At 44.3% G+C, this 19,332-nt stretch overlaps 1 protein-coding gene across 2 annotated transcripts in view; it reads left to right on the top strand.

Moving 5' to 3' along the window:
- Positions 1-18,680, top strand: part of RHOJ (ras homolog family member J) — a 61,038-nt gene extending 42,358 nt beyond the window's left edge. The window contains exons 2-6 of one of the 2 annotated variants that reach the window (XR_005630283.1): positions 2,746-2,804; positions 8,396-8,560; positions 9,657-9,752; positions 11,010-13,106; positions 16,218-18,680. Coding sequence is in view for 1 of the 2 variants with exons in the window: in XM_039733012.1 (XP_039588946.1) it covers positions 2,746-2,804; positions 8,396-8,560; positions 9,657-9,752; positions 11,010-11,156 (467 nt within the window). In the remaining variant the exon portion in view is untranslated. Of the gene's footprint in view, positions 1-2,745; positions 2,805-8,395; positions 8,561-9,656; positions 9,753-11,009 lie in introns of both variants that reach the window. The other variant, XM_039733012.1, reaches the window with a different exon arrangement.
- Positions 18,681-19,332: the final 652 nt, after the last annotated feature.

The raw sequence follows: 19,332 nt of genomic DNA, 5'->3' as shown, positions 1-19,332 counted from the left end.
TGTGGGAGAAGAGTAATGGTAGGACACCACCAATCTCTTTATTCCCCCTCAGCATTTCCCAGAGGTGACCAGGAGCCAAACTGCACTGCACAAGCCATCAATCACTGCTCAGTGTGTGGCTCCACAGACCTGCTGCAAAACATCCACCGTGACTTCATGGACCACAAAGCACAGATAAGAGTCGAGGAGTTAAATCCTTCTGGCAGAGCTAGCACACTCGAGGTGGACAGATCCTCTATCCAAACAGCTTATCTCCAAACCGTATCAATTACTGGAACACGACAGCAATTTGTATCTGCACCAGGGCTTTTTGCCAGTGCAGCTCTCTCAGTCAGATGCCACCAAGAAAGAGATGGGCCAGCAAAGCTTCACAGCAGAGTAAATTTCAGTGCAGCTTTTAAGCATTTAAGCACTGAAGACATCTTTGAAGCAGGACCCAACCCAGTCTGCCTGTGCTGAGGGTGAGCCAGCAGGAGAGGCAGAGCTGGATAACCCTGTCAGCACTGATGTATGGCACATGTCCCTTCAGATTCATCAGAAACATCAGCTGGCCTGCACCTCCATGTGCCTCACAGCTGTCCTAAGAGCATCCTGCTTTGAGGAAGGAGCTCTGCAGGCTCCATGCACATTCCACCAAGGACTGACAGTGCAACTGCTGCTCGCAGTCCTAGAGACCGCATGTCCTCCTGAGCACCACCTCGGCCAGCTGTGCACTGCAGCTGGAAAATTGCCTTCAGCTGAAGGGTACATCTTCCCAGCTGGTCCTTGAGCAGAGTAAAATCTTCAGAGCAGGTCTGGCTCCTGCATTTCTTGGCACAAGGGTGGATTGGAAGCTTGCCAAGGTTGCAGCTGGGGGAAAAAAAGCACATTTCCCACTGCCTCCGGTGAGCTGTGCTGACCACCTGTAACCCCCACTGCTTCTAAGAAGGCAGCTAAGAAAAACAGGAGTGCTGCCAGTAACTTACACAGTTCATAGCCCTGCTGGGGCATTCTGGGATTCCCTGCAGCACAAGAAGTTGAAAACCACAGCGCCAGGGAGGATTATTTTAAATTATTTCATTCAAGTCAGGTTGAAGGAAGAGGATGGGGTATCTGGACTGTCTCCTGTCTGTGTTGGTGCCCATTCCCCACTCGTGTACTTCTTCCCCAAGCTCTTCCACCCTTGGACATCCATGCCCAGTGTCCATGAGTTCCTTGGAGCTGCAGAGTGCAGAGCTACCTTGGAGATGAGGAGAGGGAGCTCTCTCCCTTCCCCACCTCCTCCTGCAGTGCACATCACAAGGCAGCCCCAGCAGTGGGCGAGTGCAGCCCATCCTGCTCTCATCAGCAAGTCTGGTCCTCACTGAGCCTTTGTACTTCCAGGATGTCAGGTTTGCTCTCTTTATGTGCTGACAACACTACTGTGTCTCTGCAAGCAAATAAAGCTGCTGAATAGTCAGCCTGTCCAGTCACACTGGCAGATACTTTCAGTCCAAGAGATTTCACAAAGGACATTGTTCCCCAGTGCAGGAGGTATTAAATTCCATAATTTTGTAGCTGCTTTTCTACTACAAATTTTATCACCAAACAAACAAACAAACAAATCAGCAAGATACGGTGTGATGTTTTCAAGTCTCTTTTTTTTTATTGTCCAAAATAACTATTTCTCATTTCCAGCCCTCATTAATTGCAAGTTGTGACCACCTGATGGGCACCAGTCTGAGCCTCTTCCCCCATTCCTGACAAAGCTTTATGTTCATTCTTATGTTCTTCCACTTGTCCTCATGTTCTTCCATTTGTCCTCATGTTTAAAAAAATTAATAGTCCATATGCTGCAACAATATAATTATTTTAAGCAACCTTCCTGACAAATGTTTGAAGGCTTCCTGTTGACTAATGGGTGGAACTGGACTGCTCCTCTTTCTTTCCAGTTGAGTAGTAATGATTCAAGCAGATTAACTGGTTAAATAAATGTCATTAACCCAGATCATGTCCTTTACAAGAAATAACACTGGTTACAGAAATCAGCTAATAATGGGGTTCATCCAAAGGCAATGAGAAAATATTTTTGTCAATGTCAAAATTTGTCAATGGGCTCAAAATGAAGTTCAACGTGATTTCTGCTAAAGGAGTAAATATGCTGGATGTGATCAACAAACTAAGCTTTCCTTCATTTGCAACAGAATGTGGTCAACATCCCTGAAAATATTCAATATTCTCTTCCTTCCTGTCCTTCAAATCATCCACCACAGAGCCCCAGGTACTAAACACTGCCCTTCACCTGTGATGGCAGAGAGCAGGACAGCTGCACCCCCAGTGAGACCCACCAAACATCAGCCACTGATGAATGCTTCATCATTGCACAGCCTGGAAGAAATAAAATAATAAAAGACTCTCCCAATGATCCATGACCAACCCACCCCAATGCCCGTGGTGGGGAGGCAGGAATCCTGTGCTTTCAAGCCCGGGATGCTCAGTTGGTGGCTGCAGAGACAGGCAAATGTCCCCCTGCCTCTGACCCTGATGGCAGCAGTGTGTGCAGCTCATCACCCTTGGCTGCCTGTACAGAAATAAGATCTTGGTATAAAGGATTTGCTTTTGTTGGGACTTAGGTTGCCTTCAGTTTGGGTTGGATAGATGGGCTGGGTTCAGGATGCCCAGTGGAGGACACGTGCTGATGTGTCTGTTGGCATTTTGGGATTGAAACACATCAAAATGAGGCCACTGGCCTGTGCATAAACAACATTTCTTGCTTCTCTCTTCCAGTAACCGTGACTGTGGGAGGACAACAACATTTGCTGGGGCTTTATGACACTGCAGGACAGGTAAAGGACTGCAAAACATTTATCATTTTCCTTCCCCATGGTTTGTTTGTTGCTATCATGCACTGGGGTTTGTTGTTCATAATGTTTGTGGACTTTGCTGGGGGTTTTTTCACAAATAATAACAATCAGGTTTGAGTTGTAATGGTTAAACTGCTGATCTTCTCCCTTTTGTTTCCATTCTTTTTCAGCAGTAAAATACACACAAATACATTCATCCCTAAGACTGTGTCTTGCCCAATCAAAAAAACAAAGCCTGATGAGACTGTGCAACCCCCCCATATATCCACCTCCTACTGCAAATACAATGTTTTGTGTAATCAGAGTTTTCTTACCTTTACCACATGATGGCATTGAAGAGACAGAGAATAATTCCATTTTTCAAGATCAGAAAACTGATATAATTCAGCACCAGTCACCAGCTGTTGACTTTTTAAGTGGTAACCCAGCCAGATTTGCGTCCATCCCAACATCCCAACATTCTTCTCCCAGGACAAGGGGGTCCATTACAAGACAGTCTGTACCCCATGCTTACTTACATTTAGAATTCTCTTGCTGTTTCCACTGTCCACACTCTGATTGGTGTGATTGCACTCAAAGCTTGCAGAATAATTTCACCCCCCTGGAGAAGAGGAGAAATTATTTCTCACTGCTTTGCTCTGCCAGCAGAAGGGCAGAAGGAAGTACAGGGAGTAATTCATTTTTTGTGGTGAAATTTCCATCTCCCGACTCCAAACGCCAGTGAGTGACAAAATCAAGAAAGGGACATAGTCTGCACAAAAACTTGCAAAAAATCATCTGCTGAGAGCAGAGGGAGGAGGTTCCAGGTTCCTCACAGACTGGGAATGTTGTAACCCACATCCACCAGCTCCTCCAGTCACAGCTGACATTGAAGCCAGCAGGAGAAAAAGCAGATTTGGGAACTTGCTTCACTCCCTCTGGTTCCAGCAGCCCTGGATGCAGGGCTTTGCTTTCACCTCTTCTTGGCTGTATCAGTTTTGGCCATGGCTGACTGCTATGAAAGGCACAAACAGTGCAGAAGGAGACCCTCCTGTCTGCAAAAGGCCACTTCTGGCAGAATATACTTTGCAGCACTCTGCAGAGAGATCAAAAAACCCCCACCAGAACAGACTGTCACTTCCAGAAAAACCTGCACTCAGCAGAACTGGGGCTTTGATGCTTTGGGTTTCACTTTCTTTAATTTTATTCTTATCATGTTTCTGTAGGCAGCATGAGTCTTAGCTGCTTTGGTGGCCCTTACAGACCACACATCTTTCCTATCCACATGGTGCAAACAGATGATTCAAAAGACAATCCCAAAATATGACCCAAGCCCTTGCCCCATGTCCAAATCCTGTTCAGTCTTTTATTCTGTGTCCACAGAGCTCAGAGCCTGTGCCACGATCCATCAGCCCTGCAAGCCTTTGCAAGGCAGACTGGAGTTATATTCAGTTTCCAGTCAGTTTTCACCCCGTGCCTTAATATTCCTACTTGTTTTGTAGGGCTGACAGTTCCACCTGCCACCCATTTCCACAGCAACACCTCCTCTCATTTGTCCTCCTGAGCCAGAAGGAACACTCAGCTCTCTCTTTGACAAGCCTCACCCCTCCATCCATTCCTCACCAGTTTGCCATCCCCTGCTTCAAACCAGACAGTTCACCACCTGCCTCCAAACCCTTTTTCCAGCTCACCAAGCTCAGGTCCCTTCAAACCCTGCTCCAGAGGATGTGGCCATCTAGCCAGAGCTCAGAGTGTGAATCAGCCCTTGATGCCTGGAGTGTCCCCGTGGAGGCTGGAGGGATGATGCTTCCCACATGCTCCAGTTATAACAACAGATCATCTGGGTTGTTTCCTCCCTCCTTCTCCTTGTGCTGTGTGGCTTTCCAAAGGCATCAGTGTGAAGTCATAGCCAGAAATAGCCCTTGACACTGCGATGCTATAAAACATATGCTAATGAAATAACAATTGAAAAATGCACTCCTGCAGCAGGACCCTCTGTCAGCCTGAAGGGAGAGCTGGCAGAGACCCCAGATTTGGGATATCTGGCTTTCTGTATCCCTGGCACAAATGGTCCTAGGAGGAAAAAACTGTGGTCTTTTTGCTGGGCTGGACTCAGGTGCAAAATGCTTTAGCAGAGTGTACAAGAGATCAGCACAGCCACAACATAAAAACAAAAAAAAAAGCCAATTCTGCTGCATTTTTGGGCCCAAACACTGCTGGGCTGATGGCCGTGGTGGAGGGGAAGGAGCAGCACCAACTGATCTTGGTCCTGGCAAGTCACAGGCAAATAACTCAGCAGGGCCAGGTCTGGCACTGGCATTTCCAGGCAAACCAGTGGCCAGGCAACATCAATTGGGAAGCCTCGAGCTCCCTAAATAGCAGGCAGCACAATGCAAGCACGAGCTGGGAAAATAAACAAATAAAAATAAATTATTGATCAGCCACAGCCCAAGCCCACAAGGATTCAAGTCCCTTCCCAAACACGACTGTCACTTGCTAGAGCAGCCCTCCCTGGACGGGCCCCATACCCATGCAAATGTTCAGTCCCTTTTTTACATTATTTGTGTGGCTGACCATCTCTGAAGGAGAAATCGCCCAGTAGGGCTGTCTTTTCTAAAGGTCTATTGTAAGGGTTTATTTTATTTTATTTTATTTTATTTTATTTTATTTTATTTTATTTTATTTTATTTTGTGGTAGAGAGAAGGGGTCATTGTCTGATGTGGTCTGGAAGATCCTGTTCACGTACAGGAGCCCAGATTGACTCTTATCCATGATATTTGTGTTTTAATCTGTCTGTGAAAAATCCCATGTGCCCTGCTGGGAGGTGAGACCTCTGCTATAAGATGCATGGCCGTCCCTGCTTACAACTCATATAATGCTCTGTGCTAATAGCTCAGATCAGGAATGCTCTTCCTGAAAAAGGATTTTCTAGGGATTCAGAAGGAACAAGGAAAATGAAATTAAATGCGTGCTCCTGGAGCTGTCACAGCCAAGCAGAGCGCTCATGGTTTTAATCTGTAGTTTTAATGGTACAGTAAGTCCCAGCCCCTCTAAATATGCACGTCTGGAATATTGAAAATTGCTATATTTAGCCAATTTCTTCCCAAAAACTCCTAGATGAGCATTCCTTGAGGCTTGCTGCCACCACGTGGCTGGCTCAGGAGCTAAACCAAAAGCACAGAAAGGATCTTTGCCCAGCAGCTGGTATCAGCCCGAGGTGGCTGTGCCACAATCAGCCTCAGGTTTGATGTTCTGGCTTCAAATAATGTCCCATAATCAGGCCAGGCTTTCCTAACCCACAGCATCCACATAAAACTGTCTCTGCAACGCAATTTCTCAGCTTATCCCATCACCTTGGCATCCTCTTTGTCTCTGTTAACCTCTGCTGGGAGCTGGCTGCCATCCCCAGAGCCTTGGATAAATCTCCTGTCACTGACTTTACTTCTTCATGAACTGCATCACTGGTGTACCCAAAAAATCTCTGAGGGGCTTTTTCCTGCCATTCCTTGAATGTAGAGAATCCACTTCCTTGGAGGTGATACATCCAAACAACTCCTCCTGTAAATCCTTCTTCAGATCTTTCTATGCCATTGGAAAAATGCAGTTATGCCACTTGACAAATACTCTGTTTTTACCCCAAATATCGTGGCTGTGAGGGCTGGAGGTAGTAAATGAGAATTTATTCTTCCTGTCAGAGTGGGTTTGGGACAATAAACATCCAGTTAGACAAAACAAAACATTCTGTTTGTGTTTTAGGATGCTTTTTGAAACTTCTCTTTCATGACACAGAGCTAAATTTGGGCTCATGCTTCCTTTCAGAATGAATAATTAAATTTTGGGGGATTTTTTTTAGAAATGGTTGGTGCAAACTGGTGTTGAGTAATTCATTGGTATATTTTGGAAAGTAGCGTTGATTCAAAAGTAGTCTGCATCAACTTATTAGCATATAGTCAGTGAAAAAGAGACTTCAGAAAGGTGATTTGCCAGTCTCACTTCACAATTTAAGCCCTCTCATTCGCTGACCCAATCAAAGCAAGGCAGAACTAAGTCTGCACTAAAACATCATCTGTTCTGACACACACTGATACAGCCCTGCATCACTTTCTCCTGCAGGACAGACAGCAGCTTGCATTGTTCCTGCCTCTAATGTGGGCTTTCCCTGCTTAAAATAAATGTTCTTGAGTCTCAGAAACAGCACCCAGGTGTGTTTTCCCCCCCTTTTATTAGATTTATTTCCTTTTATTAACTAGTCTGTATCTGCAAAGCAAATCACACCAATTGAATTTTCACACAGTTATAGCCAAAAGTGACCAGACTGCAGAGATCTGAGACTTGTCCTGAATGCAGAAACTATAAACTGCAGACCTACATCGCAGCCAGGCTTGACAGCAGCATGTATTATTGTTTCCCACACTCCAGCTTTGTGTTCCTTTCCCCTTTTTTCAATTCTGGAACCCCTGAAAAAGCCTTTGGAACAGATGTATCCCCTCCAAAAAGCATCTGTTTCATTGCACTGAAGTTTCCTAAGAGGTTTCATTGAATAGTACCCACCAGACACAGCTACAAATGCTCCCACTGTCAGAAAGAGCCAGGCTATCCCTTTCACATGGCTTGCAAAACCTCTGCTTACTCTCAGCTTCTCAAGCCTGAAAACAGACCTAAATTCTTCCTTGAAACACAGCTATCAAAGCCAGCTTATGATATAACACAGCTGTGATTCGAGTGTTTGAAAATTCACCTTCTTCACCACTAGCCCATGGAGAAAACATCCCTTCTTCCACCATCTATGGCCTGTGGAAATTCTAAATCACCCACAGTGAGTACCCAGGTACTGCAGGCTGGATTTGATCTGCTTTTTGCTTTCAGGATGAGTGCACCCTGCAGGACTGTTCAGCATCACCTTCTGCACCACCATCCCCACAGATAACACAAACAAGACTTGTTCACACAGTCACAGGATGGCTGAGCTGGAAGGGACCTTCAAAATTATCTAATTTCACACACACACATCCCACCAGGGATAGGGACACTTTTCACTAGACCAGGTTACTCACAGCCATCCAATATGGCTTTGGACACTTCCAGAGATGGGGCATTTTCAGCTCTTTTTGGTAAAATGCTGATAAATCAGCACCCTTGTCCTGTGAGGGGTAGTTCCTCCCGCCTCCAGCAGCCACCTGGAGCTTAGAAGTATGAATGAGTATGTCACCCTGTTCTTATAAATTCTTCTAAGTCTTCTGATGTTTACATTCTTGTAACAAACTTTCTCACGCACTTTATGTAAATAATTATTGTTTTTGCATTCCTTCTGGAGGGAAAAAAAAATTGATAGACTGTTATCTTGTCCAGTGTCATTGGAGAGGTGGCACTGTCCTCCTCCAATCCACTGTCACTTTTAAAAATCTATAAATGTTACAGTTAGAAAATAAACTTCCCTTCTTTTTACCTCAGAAATCCCAGTGTGTGTGTTGTTTTATTTCATGTCCTGAAGCCACAAGTATGGACAGTGCTGGCCACTTCATCAAACCCAACGTGACACCCTCCCTTGCAGCCATCCCCTCCTTGTGACACTCTTGCTGTTGTCCCCTGGCAGGAGGATTACAACCAGCTGAGACCCCTGTCCTACCCCAACACAGACGTGTTCCTGATCTGCTTCTCCGTGGTGAATCCTGCCTCCTACCACAACGTGCAGGAGGAGTGGGTGCCTGAGCTGAAAGTCTGCATGCCCAACGTGCCTTATGTCCTCATAGGAACACAGGTAAAGCTTCTCCTGAGCATCTGGAAAGGTTTCCTATTTAATTCATAGGAAATTCAGCCAGATTTTCCCATTAGAGGAAATTTCAGGGACTGGGAATGGAATCCAATGTGCAGGTGTCCAGACTGGCAAAGCTCATCCCATCTTTTTATTCAAATGTATATTAATGTGTCATAAATACCTATAGGGAGAAAAGTTTTCATACAGGTCTCAAATGAGGAAGGAAAAAAACCATCAAAGTTTGTGGCTAGAAGCTGAAGGTAAACTTCAAACTAAATTTTAGGAATTGGAGTAATCAGCCAAATGACATGGGAAGGAAGTAGCCTCCCTTCATGCTTTTGCATCAACATTACAACTGGTGACTCACCATCCTGCTTGTGTTATAGTGATTGTCAGACTGAATGATCAAACCCTTTTATTTTGGCCTTAATATCTATTAATCTGTCAATCAAATAAAAATGCCTTAAATATGGGTTTGTTACCAAGACACAGAGAGGATAGAGACTGTGAGGGTAGGAATACAACCACATGGAAAATGTCAGAGAACTGGACAGTAACCTAAGTCAAATTAAAGAAACAGATCAAATTCTCATCAAAACCAAAGTCCTCATGCCACAGGAAAGGCAAATAATTCAAACAATGGCTTTGTTTTCTACAATGGAATAATTTAAAACACCCATTTAAAAATAAAAGCATTATCCTTTGAATCACACAGTCTGAAAATGGACAGGTTTGAAATGCCAGAATACTTCACTTTGATGTTTCCCGTGGAAACAAAGGATTTTGTTTCAAGTCAGACTGAGCTGTGTCTCTCTGGCCTGTCAGGGTGGGGTTTGGGCGATGCAGTGCAGGGTTGCAGCAGCTTCCCCTGCCAGTGGGGTTCTTTCCTGTACCACACCCATCTGAGCTGGGGCCCAATAACCTGCAAAGAACTAATTCATGGTAAAATTAAAAAATTTAAAAAATAAAAAGGTGAGTAAATGTGCAATTCACTTCTGAAGTATCACCTGAGTTGAGGAGTGACAAGAGATGCCCTGATGTAAAGCCATGAGTATCCACCTCAAGAATTACAGCACAGATTTTGTGTATTTTGCACTAGATTGACCTCCGGGATGATCCCAAAACTTTGGCGCGGCTGCTTTACATGAAGGAGAAACCACTCACCTATGAGCACGGAGTGAAGCTGGCAAAGGAGGTAACAGCTTCTTCTGATGCCACATGAGGCTGACTGATCACAGCTTCCCTCTGGGTTTCTTTCCTTCAAGGCTCCCCCAAGGCCCCTTGGTCCCAGGCAGAGATTGGAGCCTCTGTTCAAACAGGCTGGACCCCTTGTGACCCCTGAGCCTGCACTTCTGCTGTAATGTTAGTGGGAACATAGAATATCCTGAGTGAGAAGGGTCCCAAAAGGGTCAATGATTCCAGCTCCTGGGCACACACATGACAACCCCAAAAATCACACCATGTGTCAGAGAGAATGGTCCAAACACTTCTGATCTCTGGCAGGTGCCATGACCAAGCTCTAAGAAAAGCATGGAGGAACACAGGGCAGCAGGTGGCAAATGGGCATCAAAACAGGTTTTACTGCCTGTTTTATCTAAGTCAAGTGTTTCTTGCTCAGGGTTCTGCCAGGTGATGCATGTGGCAAACCCCTCTCTGCAGCCAAGACACCTCCTGTTAAACTCCTCCTTATCCCTTACAAAAGCACTGACAGCTGGATTCCCACATCCATTGCACTTCAGGCAGCAGAGAAGGTGTTCCCAAAGTTTCTGTGGCATTGTACATTTCTTCTGGAAAGGCAGAGGGTTAGAAGCACTCCCCAAGCCCCAGGGTGCAGGATTCTGGATCCTGGCCTTGTCCTCTTTTATGCTGCAGGTGCTATTACTGTGCCTGGCCCTCAAAATCAGAGCATCCATGAGCAGAACAAGCTGAATAAGCCTCAAGGTTGCTGAACAAGCTGAGGCTGCTTTCCCAGACCTCTGTGGGTGTTTGTGTCATGCCAGCATACCCAGGAGTTCCTATCTCAAAATGATGCTTCCCCACTCCCAGAAACCAGCTGGAAGCCCTCCCCAGGTAGCAGCTCCCAGGGACTGGGGGAGGCAGGACACAAGAGTGGCAGCTCAGGGCAGAAGAGCCAAGTGTGTGAAGGGGTTCAGCTACAGCCCAGGATTTCCTCAGAAGCCTCCCCAACTGCACAGGCAGGATGCCAAGCTCCTGGTCCAGCCCTCAAACTGGAGGGTCATGTAGGGAATTCTTGCAGCCATTCACCCCCATGTGGTCAGATACTCATGTGGATGCTGATTCCTCAGGATGACCACATGAGCTTGTCCCTTCACCCCACAGGCAGCCAGATACAAACCAGAGAAATGGTCTGATGCAGAAAGATGCTGGAACAGCATCACTCTGTGTCTCCCAGCAGTGGTTACTGACTCTCATTTTCCCTCCTCTCTTTCAGATCGGAGCCCAGTGCTATCTGGAGTGCTCAGCACTCACACAGAAAGGCCTTAAGACTGTCTTTGACGAAGCAATCATGACCATTTTCCACCCCAAGAAGAAGAAGAAGCGCTGTGCAAAGTGCCACAGGTGCTGCACCCTTGTGTGACGTCCCCTGGGAAGCAGAGCCAGCTGAGTTCAGTGAAACCAAGCAGGTTAGAAAGGCAATGAAGGTCACACACAACTGAAAAGGGGAGCATGACCAGAAAAGGGTCCTTCTTACCCAAATATAGGAGCTCTCCATGCTGTGAAACCTCCAAGTTGTATCACCCTTGGCCAACTCCTGTCTCTGTGCTTTCCTAACCCTCCAGAGCTGTTTTGCAGCCTGTTCCCACTGCTGCAGACTGCACCAACAGAAACCAGGATGCCTGCTTGGCTCCTCACCTTGGGAATAAGGTGAAGGTGGCTTGGGACAAAACAAAGAGCTAAAGACAGCAAAAGAAACAGGAGAAACTCCTTTTGTGGCCTTAAGTAAGAATTGATCCAAATTAGGAATTTGCAGTCCTTAGGAATTGAATCTGAATTGACTGAAAACACATGGAGATCTGTAGAAATCTAATATGTAAGATATACACTATAGGTAGGAATGTACTTTAAAATTGCTTTTCTTTTATAAGACTTGCTAGTTCAGGAGATACTTTAGTTTGTTCAAACCACATGGAAGCAAAGGTGGAGTGATTCCAGTTTATTTTCACTTAATGGTGAAACTTCACAGCATCAGGATGTTGCTGCACCCAAGCTATCAAAATGGATCAACATTTACCTCCAGACTCAAGGAATGTTCTTACAACTGAAAAAAAAAATGCAAATAACTGTATTTTTACAAAAGAATGTTCAGGCTGAGCCATGTTTCCTTAAGCTGGGAAAGAAACTACAGAATTGTAGCATTAATGTACTGAAACAAAGAAATTCTGCCACCAAAGAATGTTGCCCTAGACATGAAATAGCAGCACGGAACAATCTCTCTTCCAACTGAGAACAAGAACGAGACATATTGCCATGGCAACTGAGAATTTACCTTACAGATCAGCTGGATTTCTACATCTCACCCAACAGCCAATAATAGAAAAAAAAGCCAAAGGTCATACTGACTTTAAGTGCTTTGAGGTGATCCAATTGCCTTAAAATTATCCTTTTTTTATGAAGTATTTCTGTAAAAAACCTCATCAAAGTGGAGTTGTGAACTTGTTGACTTTTTGTAGCCTCCGCCCTCCCATTCATTTCTTCTCTCTATGCTCCCATTTTTCCATCTCCACAGGGAGCTCTGTTCCACAGCCCTCAGGAGTGGACTTTTCCACGAGTGGCAGCTGATGGGCTGCAGCCAAAAGCATGGAGATGGGACGTCCACAGGGGAAGGGAAGCTCCTGTGACCTCCCCTTCCTGCTGGGGAAATTGTGCCTTGTCACTAAAGCATGTCCCAGGACCCTGCAGTTTGCACATGGCAGCAGACAGACACTCAGAGGTGAACTCAAGGGTGTCTTGTTACTTGCAGCTGCCTCTGGGTACCCAGGCAGTGCCACAAGACTGTCTTGTCCTGGATTTCAGTCCCCAAGCAGGAAACGCCAGCACCAGCACACACAGATTTGAAGAAGTAACTCCTTGCAGAAGCTGTGTCTGTAGCCAGCATGTCCAGGAGTGCCAGGAGGGAGCAAGTGACAGCAGTGGGACAACAGTGCCAGCCTGGGGGCACAGGCCCTGCTCCCCTCTGCACCCCATCCCAGGAGACTGGCAGCCCTCTCCCCTTGGGAATCACAGTGCCCTGACTGAGAACTCTCCTGTCACCAGACAAACCAGGCAACTCCAGACCTGGTGTTGGCCAGAGTGACTGCAACAGGACCATGGGAATGGCACCCAGGGCACGTGGAAGGGACAAGCTTGGTGCAGTGCCCAGTCCTGCATCAGGACCAGGCTCATGGATCTGAGCTCCTCCTTCAGCACTAATTTCATACAATTGTAGGATGGTTTGGGTTGGAAGGGACCTCAAAGATCATCTAATTCCAACCCCAGTTTACTGTGGACAGCTACAGAAACCAGCTCTGACACCCCACAACATTTCCAGGTAGAAATCAACAATTCTCTCTGACCAAAGCCATCAGACTCGAGGCAAATGCTTTGCTCTTATTTTTACCCAGTGCCTTCCACTCACCATCCTTTTCCTCTTGCACACAAACATGGATGAAACACAGTTGAGCCATACCTGAGACAGATAAGTTCCCCTCATTTCTGGTGACTTTTTGTGCATATTTTCTGTTTGCTTTATTATGTCCCAGGTATTTACTTCAGAGGGCCTGGCTGCTAAAACCCAGCTCAGAGTGAGGTGCAGGGGTCCATGACGTGCCACAGAGTTTGTGTCCATCCCCAGTGAGTGTTTACCTTAACAGGACACTTTCAGCTGAATTATAATGTGTAAAAATATATTAGAGGGATATGAGGACAACTAGGCATGGATTAAATAAATTAATATTTAGGCTTACAACATGACTAGAAATCCACTGAAACAACAACAAAAAGGCCTTGAACAGATTTCAGGGGAATTATATCTGCACTGCGCTGCCTTTTACTTCAGTGGAAATTAATTAGGATGATTGTTTTAGCCCGTGTAGGTGGCTGGAGAGTGATGTGTGAGTCTCTGGTGGAAGAAGGTGAAGTCTGGTTTAGCTGAAGCACAATGCAAGGACTCAGGCTGGAGCTGCCTGGTTTTCTTAGCGCTTAAAAAAAAGTGGAAATAGAGGAAATAGAAAATCCGGAGTGATGGCTGAGCTCATCCTAATGAGCACACTGGAAAAGTGAAATGGAGCAGCCTGGCATGCAGCAGGGAATGCCACAAATAATCAGATTATTTTTTTGCCTGCCACAGAGTACCAGGAGTGATTGTTAATCTTAATGGAATGGCATAGGATCGGCAGTAAAATCAAAATCAAGTGTAACACTGATGTAACTGCAGTGGTTTGAGGGAAACAAACTACAAAACATATGGTGATGGAGAAACTAAAATGCTGCTGCTCTAATGTGTTAAACTGCAGCATCCTGAACAAATCTTTGCATAGAGAAAGCAGATAGAAAAGTGTTAATGTACGTACAAAAAAATGTTAGGGCTAAGCAGGCGTTTCTTTGCACTTGCAAAATGGAACATGTCAAGCTTGTGAGGCAGTAAAATTTCAAGTTTTTCAAACTGATTTTAACCAGAATTTGAATTCCGGAACCTGCAAGAGAGGGACAGTGATCACAATCCACTGAGAAATGGCCTCTGCACTCCATTTATTTTAATTTTTCTTCCAGCAGAAATAAATGTTTTTTGAAAAGCCATGTTTAATGCAGGTCCCATAAATATTATCCCTGTGTTAGGTTACGTACACACACCTGTCCATGAAATGTAGCAATTTCTCAAGGATCTGCCCTGTTACATTATTTTTTTGGGGGAGGCAGGGACAGCACAGGCCAAGAGGTTTTAGAAAGGGATTGTAGGCAGATGTAAGGAGAGTCATTGACTATCTGGCAAGTCATACCTAATGCCTTTTTTAAAAGCAGCAGATGGTGTGTGAACAGGCACTAAAGCTTATTTTCAGAAAAACCACAACACCAGACATAGTGCAAGTGCAGGCATAAGGCCACAGATATAAACTTCAAGTTATTTTTCAAGCACCATTAGTAATAAGGAAAGAAAATCAATAAAGGACTGCCAGGTGAAAGGAGATGGGTTTACTCACTGTGAGATGAGCTAGAAATCAGATCCCAATTTCACCTTAAAAGGAACACTGTTAAGGAGAGTCATAAAGGTTAGAAACCATCCCTGGAACTTATTTGACAATGTCCCCTTAATGCAGCTGATGTCAAAGCCTTTCTTGACAGAGCTGCCTTTGCTAATAGTCTGCTGTCATTTCAGAAGCACTCACAACTTACAGGAAACTTGCTGGATCCTGTAAAACTCATCTCCTTTGGCCTCTTCTGGAACCTTGCAGTTCTACCAAGAGTTCTTAACCTGAAGCTGCAGTTTGCAACAGAGTTCCCAAAGTATTTTCCTGCAAACCCCTGCAAGGAGATATTAGAGGTATTTGAGAGAGATCTCAATTCATCAGAGAGTTGTCATCACATTAAAACCACCCACAGATGCCTCTGCCCTTCAGAGCCCTGTGAAAACAACAGGACAGTGGAACTGGGACAGTCCTGCCACTTCCAGCATGACTTGAAGGAGGTACCACAAAAACTCACAGACACCTTGTCCTGTGCCTCCCAGAGCTCTGAAAAGTTGGGGAGAAGGCAGAAACAAGGCTCTAACCCCACTCAGGTCCATTCTCATTTGTTCAACTGGATATACACCCTGTGTAGGTAGGTACCAAATTCACCCCAAGTCCAGTACGACAATCTAAACAATCATTTCTACAGCCGATGTTGATATTTGTCACCTTTTTTCTCTTTTGAAGCCCTCAAAACATTCAAAATGGACACAAAATTAAATAGCAAAAATACAGCACTGCATCTTAATATGACATAAAGTTATTCCAAATACTTTTATTAAAGGGACAGATTTTGGCAGTCCTCCTCATACTGAAGAGAATCTCTCTTCACAAGGAACTGTCTCCAAGTTGTTCATGTCTCATTCCATCGCACTGGCACTGCTCAGGTCGTGAGGGAGGCTGGTTGGTGATCTGTCCTTGCAGTTTAATTACCAGAGCTAGCTGCTAGAGCTAGCTGCTCTAGTGGTGGTGGCCTGTGTTCCTTTGAATCCCTTCAGGAATGGTGACTCAATCATTTCCCTGGGCAGCCTATCTCTCCCTTTAATTCATATATGAATTATGCCCATCTGCTTTTATACCTTGCTTAGAGCCCGTGACTTTTTCCTGTACATTTTTCCCCCAAGTAGCAAATGCCTCTTGACTCACCATACAGAAACCTCATCTGGATTAAAAATAATCTGCAGTGGCATCAATCTGTCTCAGGCCAGGATTGTTTAAAAGCACATTTTTCTTCTCCCACAAAGCAATCCATATGCTCATGTTGGCCCAGGGACCATTTATTAAACAAAGAGGGAGAATGTAGGAATGTGGCTGCACATGCCTTTCTCCATTTATTTTCTTTTTCCCTGAGGAGGACCTGTAATGTTGTTTTATCCTACATTAAAAAAGGAAAATCTGGAAATAACAGAACATTTTGTTGGTTCACAACTCTATAGGACTGGAGGAGCATCTGCTGTGACAGGAGGTGAGCATGGAGTGACCTACGTCAGATAACTTCTAGTCACATTTGAGCTCTTTGCAAAAATGAAGACAAATTTCCACTATGAATGTTTATTTTCCTCCTCGTGAATAAAGACCATCTGAAAGCAGGAAAAAGCCTCCCACTGATTTCGGTAGTGGCTTGTGATCTCAGCTGTCTTCACCTATCAAAACAAAACAGGAATAGAAATATTTTTGCATCAAAAAGTCAGGACAAAATCACCAAGTCATGAATGCAACAGAATCACTTCTGCTTCGGGGGAGAGCTGCAAAATCAGGGCCTAGAGCCACAATTAGTCAGTTTGATCCTAAACCATAAATTTCATTTTAAGATGTTAAGGGGACGCCCATAACTAGAACAGCAACAACAAAAAAATCTTCAAATTCTCTTTTCTTTGTTTCAGTTAAATCTTTCAGAAACATGGGAACAAAACTCTGTTCTCTTGGGCATTTCCAGGAGCCACACCATAAGAGCAAAAAGAGTCAGAAGCTCATTGTAAGAGGAGAATTAGTTCAGAAACCCAGAGCAACAAGCAAACAATCATGTGAATTGCTGTCAGTGGTGAAAAATCTCTTCAACTTTGAAAATATGGATCCCCATCCCTTTTCAGATTGTACAGACCATAATGCAGTGTTTGGCTGCTTCCAGCTATAATGGTAGGGTGGGATTTTCAAAGATGCTCTATGTTGGCTTCATTTCAATTCTCATGAAGGCAATGGAAAATTTCAATGGGGTTTTCCACATGACTAATGTGGAAAATGTTTGAGTCTTTATGTTTCCTCCTTTTCTGACCTTTTATTTTGGCTGACCAAGCTTTGAGCACACAGATACACTGAGCCAGGTCCAAGAATCCTTTATACCTTCTAGCTGCTGGTTAAGGACCCCTGAAAGGAGTTGGGGCATCCAAAAACTTTGCTGATCTCACCTTTGGAGGCTGGATCTGAAACATTTCAGTTCAACCACTACTGAGCTGAAGATGAAAGTTACATTTTATTAAAAGTGTAATATTCAAGACATATGGTTATCTTTGCTTAAAGACCCTAAACTCATTGCTGTCACTTAATTTCATCTCATGCCATTCAGGACACCAGGTTTGATGTGGTTTTGGTGAAGATCATTTTGAGCTCCACTGATATCAACTCTGGTGAATTTTAACTTTGATTGGAAGCTAATGAATTCAGAGTAAACAGTTGTCACCAGTCTACAGTTTCCAGATCTTCCAACACAACATTTGTTTGTATTGATAACATGCAGAAAAATTTCTCTGATGTCCGTCAAAGTAGTTTGTGGGTAAATCATATCCAGTGTGGCCATCATGCTGTCCTTCTCCAGTATTTTTCCCCTAAATAGGCAGCTGCTCTAACTGCATCACAGACCTGGCAGGCACTGAACTGCCCTGTCAGCATGGAGCAAATGATCCCAAACTCTCCCCAAGCTTGTAAATATTAATTTACTAGTAAGCAATAACAAAAAGTTATGTGAGAGGGGAAAGACACTGGCAAAGCCTTCTCCACTCACGAGCAGAAGTGACCCAAGCCCAGGGTGCCAGGTGGGAAATGCTACAGTGGTGGACATGGTGTGGTGGCCCTGATGCCCAAAAAACATGGATTGAGGCTGGTGAATGGGCTGGGAAGTGCCTCTGTGGAGTCATACCTGGGGCTCAGCAGCACCTTGAGACTGGGAGGACTCAAAGAAGGCTTCAGAGGGGAGCAGGGAGATGGAGTGTGAGGACAACTGAATCCAGTTTAATGTGTCATGATGTTGATGCACTTCTACAAATGCAAAAATTTCACTGCACAGAGATTCTCTGCTCCCCTGAGAACAAAAAGACAAGGACACTTCAATCCATTATTTTTGTGCTTACTTAACAGTAATACTTAAAATTATTCCTTAATAAATGCTCAAAACTAACAGTTCAACAAGTTATTCAGATTGAGTTTGTGAAGCAGATGTAATGACCTCAACACAGATCAGGACCTAACTCATCACCAGTCAGGTCTCAGCCAGTTAGGAGAAAGAGGCACCTACTTGATGTGAGCAACTGAATTTTTCTCTCCTAAAAGTTGCTGTGTGCAATATTGCTGGAATATGGGGCTGGTGAAACCAAAGGATGGGCACTAAAACAGTATGTCTGATTTTTGTGTGGTATAGCTTTTTTCCAAAGATTAACCAAATCTTCAGAATTCAAAGCAAAACAATTTCAAACCAAGGAAGTTCAGTTTTCAAGCAAATGCATTCTGCATAGTTTAAAATTCATGTAAACGTTATTAATTTCCTATTTAGAGCACATAATTCTGTACTCTTTTGTTTATCATCTTTTAAACATGTAATTACTGTATATTGTAATGCACATTAATATCATTTATTGTACATAGTTTATTTTAACAAAATAAATGTATTTCAAAGTATTTTGACAGCATCCTTTTGGGGAGGTGTGCTGTTGTGTTTATTTTCCCAGATACTAATCACATGCACCTTGCAGGATGTTTCAGGTAGGAAAAACACCTACCAACATACTGGCAAGGAAGATGAGCTGTGCACCCTGTGGTCCAACAGCCAGGGCTGGAAGGGTCAGGAGGGAAAGTGAAAGGCTTATGGTGATGAAGAATTTACATGAGGAAAGACAGCCCTGCTGGTCTGGAAATAAGAATATGACTGGCTCCAGTCTTCCAGTGCAGAGATGTGGATCTTGGTTTTAAATTAAAAAAACCAACAAAATTAATTACAAAAAAAAAAAAAAAAAGAAAGGAAAAAAAAAAAAAGCCTTTGTTACCCAGCTGTTTGTTAAAATTCATTTCAAGACCAGAAGCAATCTCATTGACCAGCTGGTCTGATCTTCAAGTTAAGCCTAGAAATCCCACCATTCCTGAGCAACATCCCTCATTTGGTTGGACCAAAGCAAGTTTCACCAGAGGAAGGTTCTTTTCATGTTCCTGCGGCTTGTGAACCTCAGCAGGTTTAACTAGCCCTGCCTGCAGCACTTGCAGAGGAAAGACAAAGCATATCAAGGTTTATTCCTAATAAAAAGGCACTGCAGCCCAAATCCCGGGCTGCTATAAATGGATACATCC

Source organism: Passer montanus, unplaced genomic scaffold, assembly GCF_014805655.1.
Source record: "Passer montanus isolate IOZ18808 unplaced genomic scaffold, ASM1480565v1 scaffold82, whole genome shotgun sequence".
NCBI classification, from domain to species: domain Eukaryota; kingdom Metazoa; phylum Chordata; class Aves; order Passeriformes; family Passeridae; genus Passer; species Passer montanus.
This window is presented reverse-complemented; position numbering and strand designations above follow the sequence as displayed.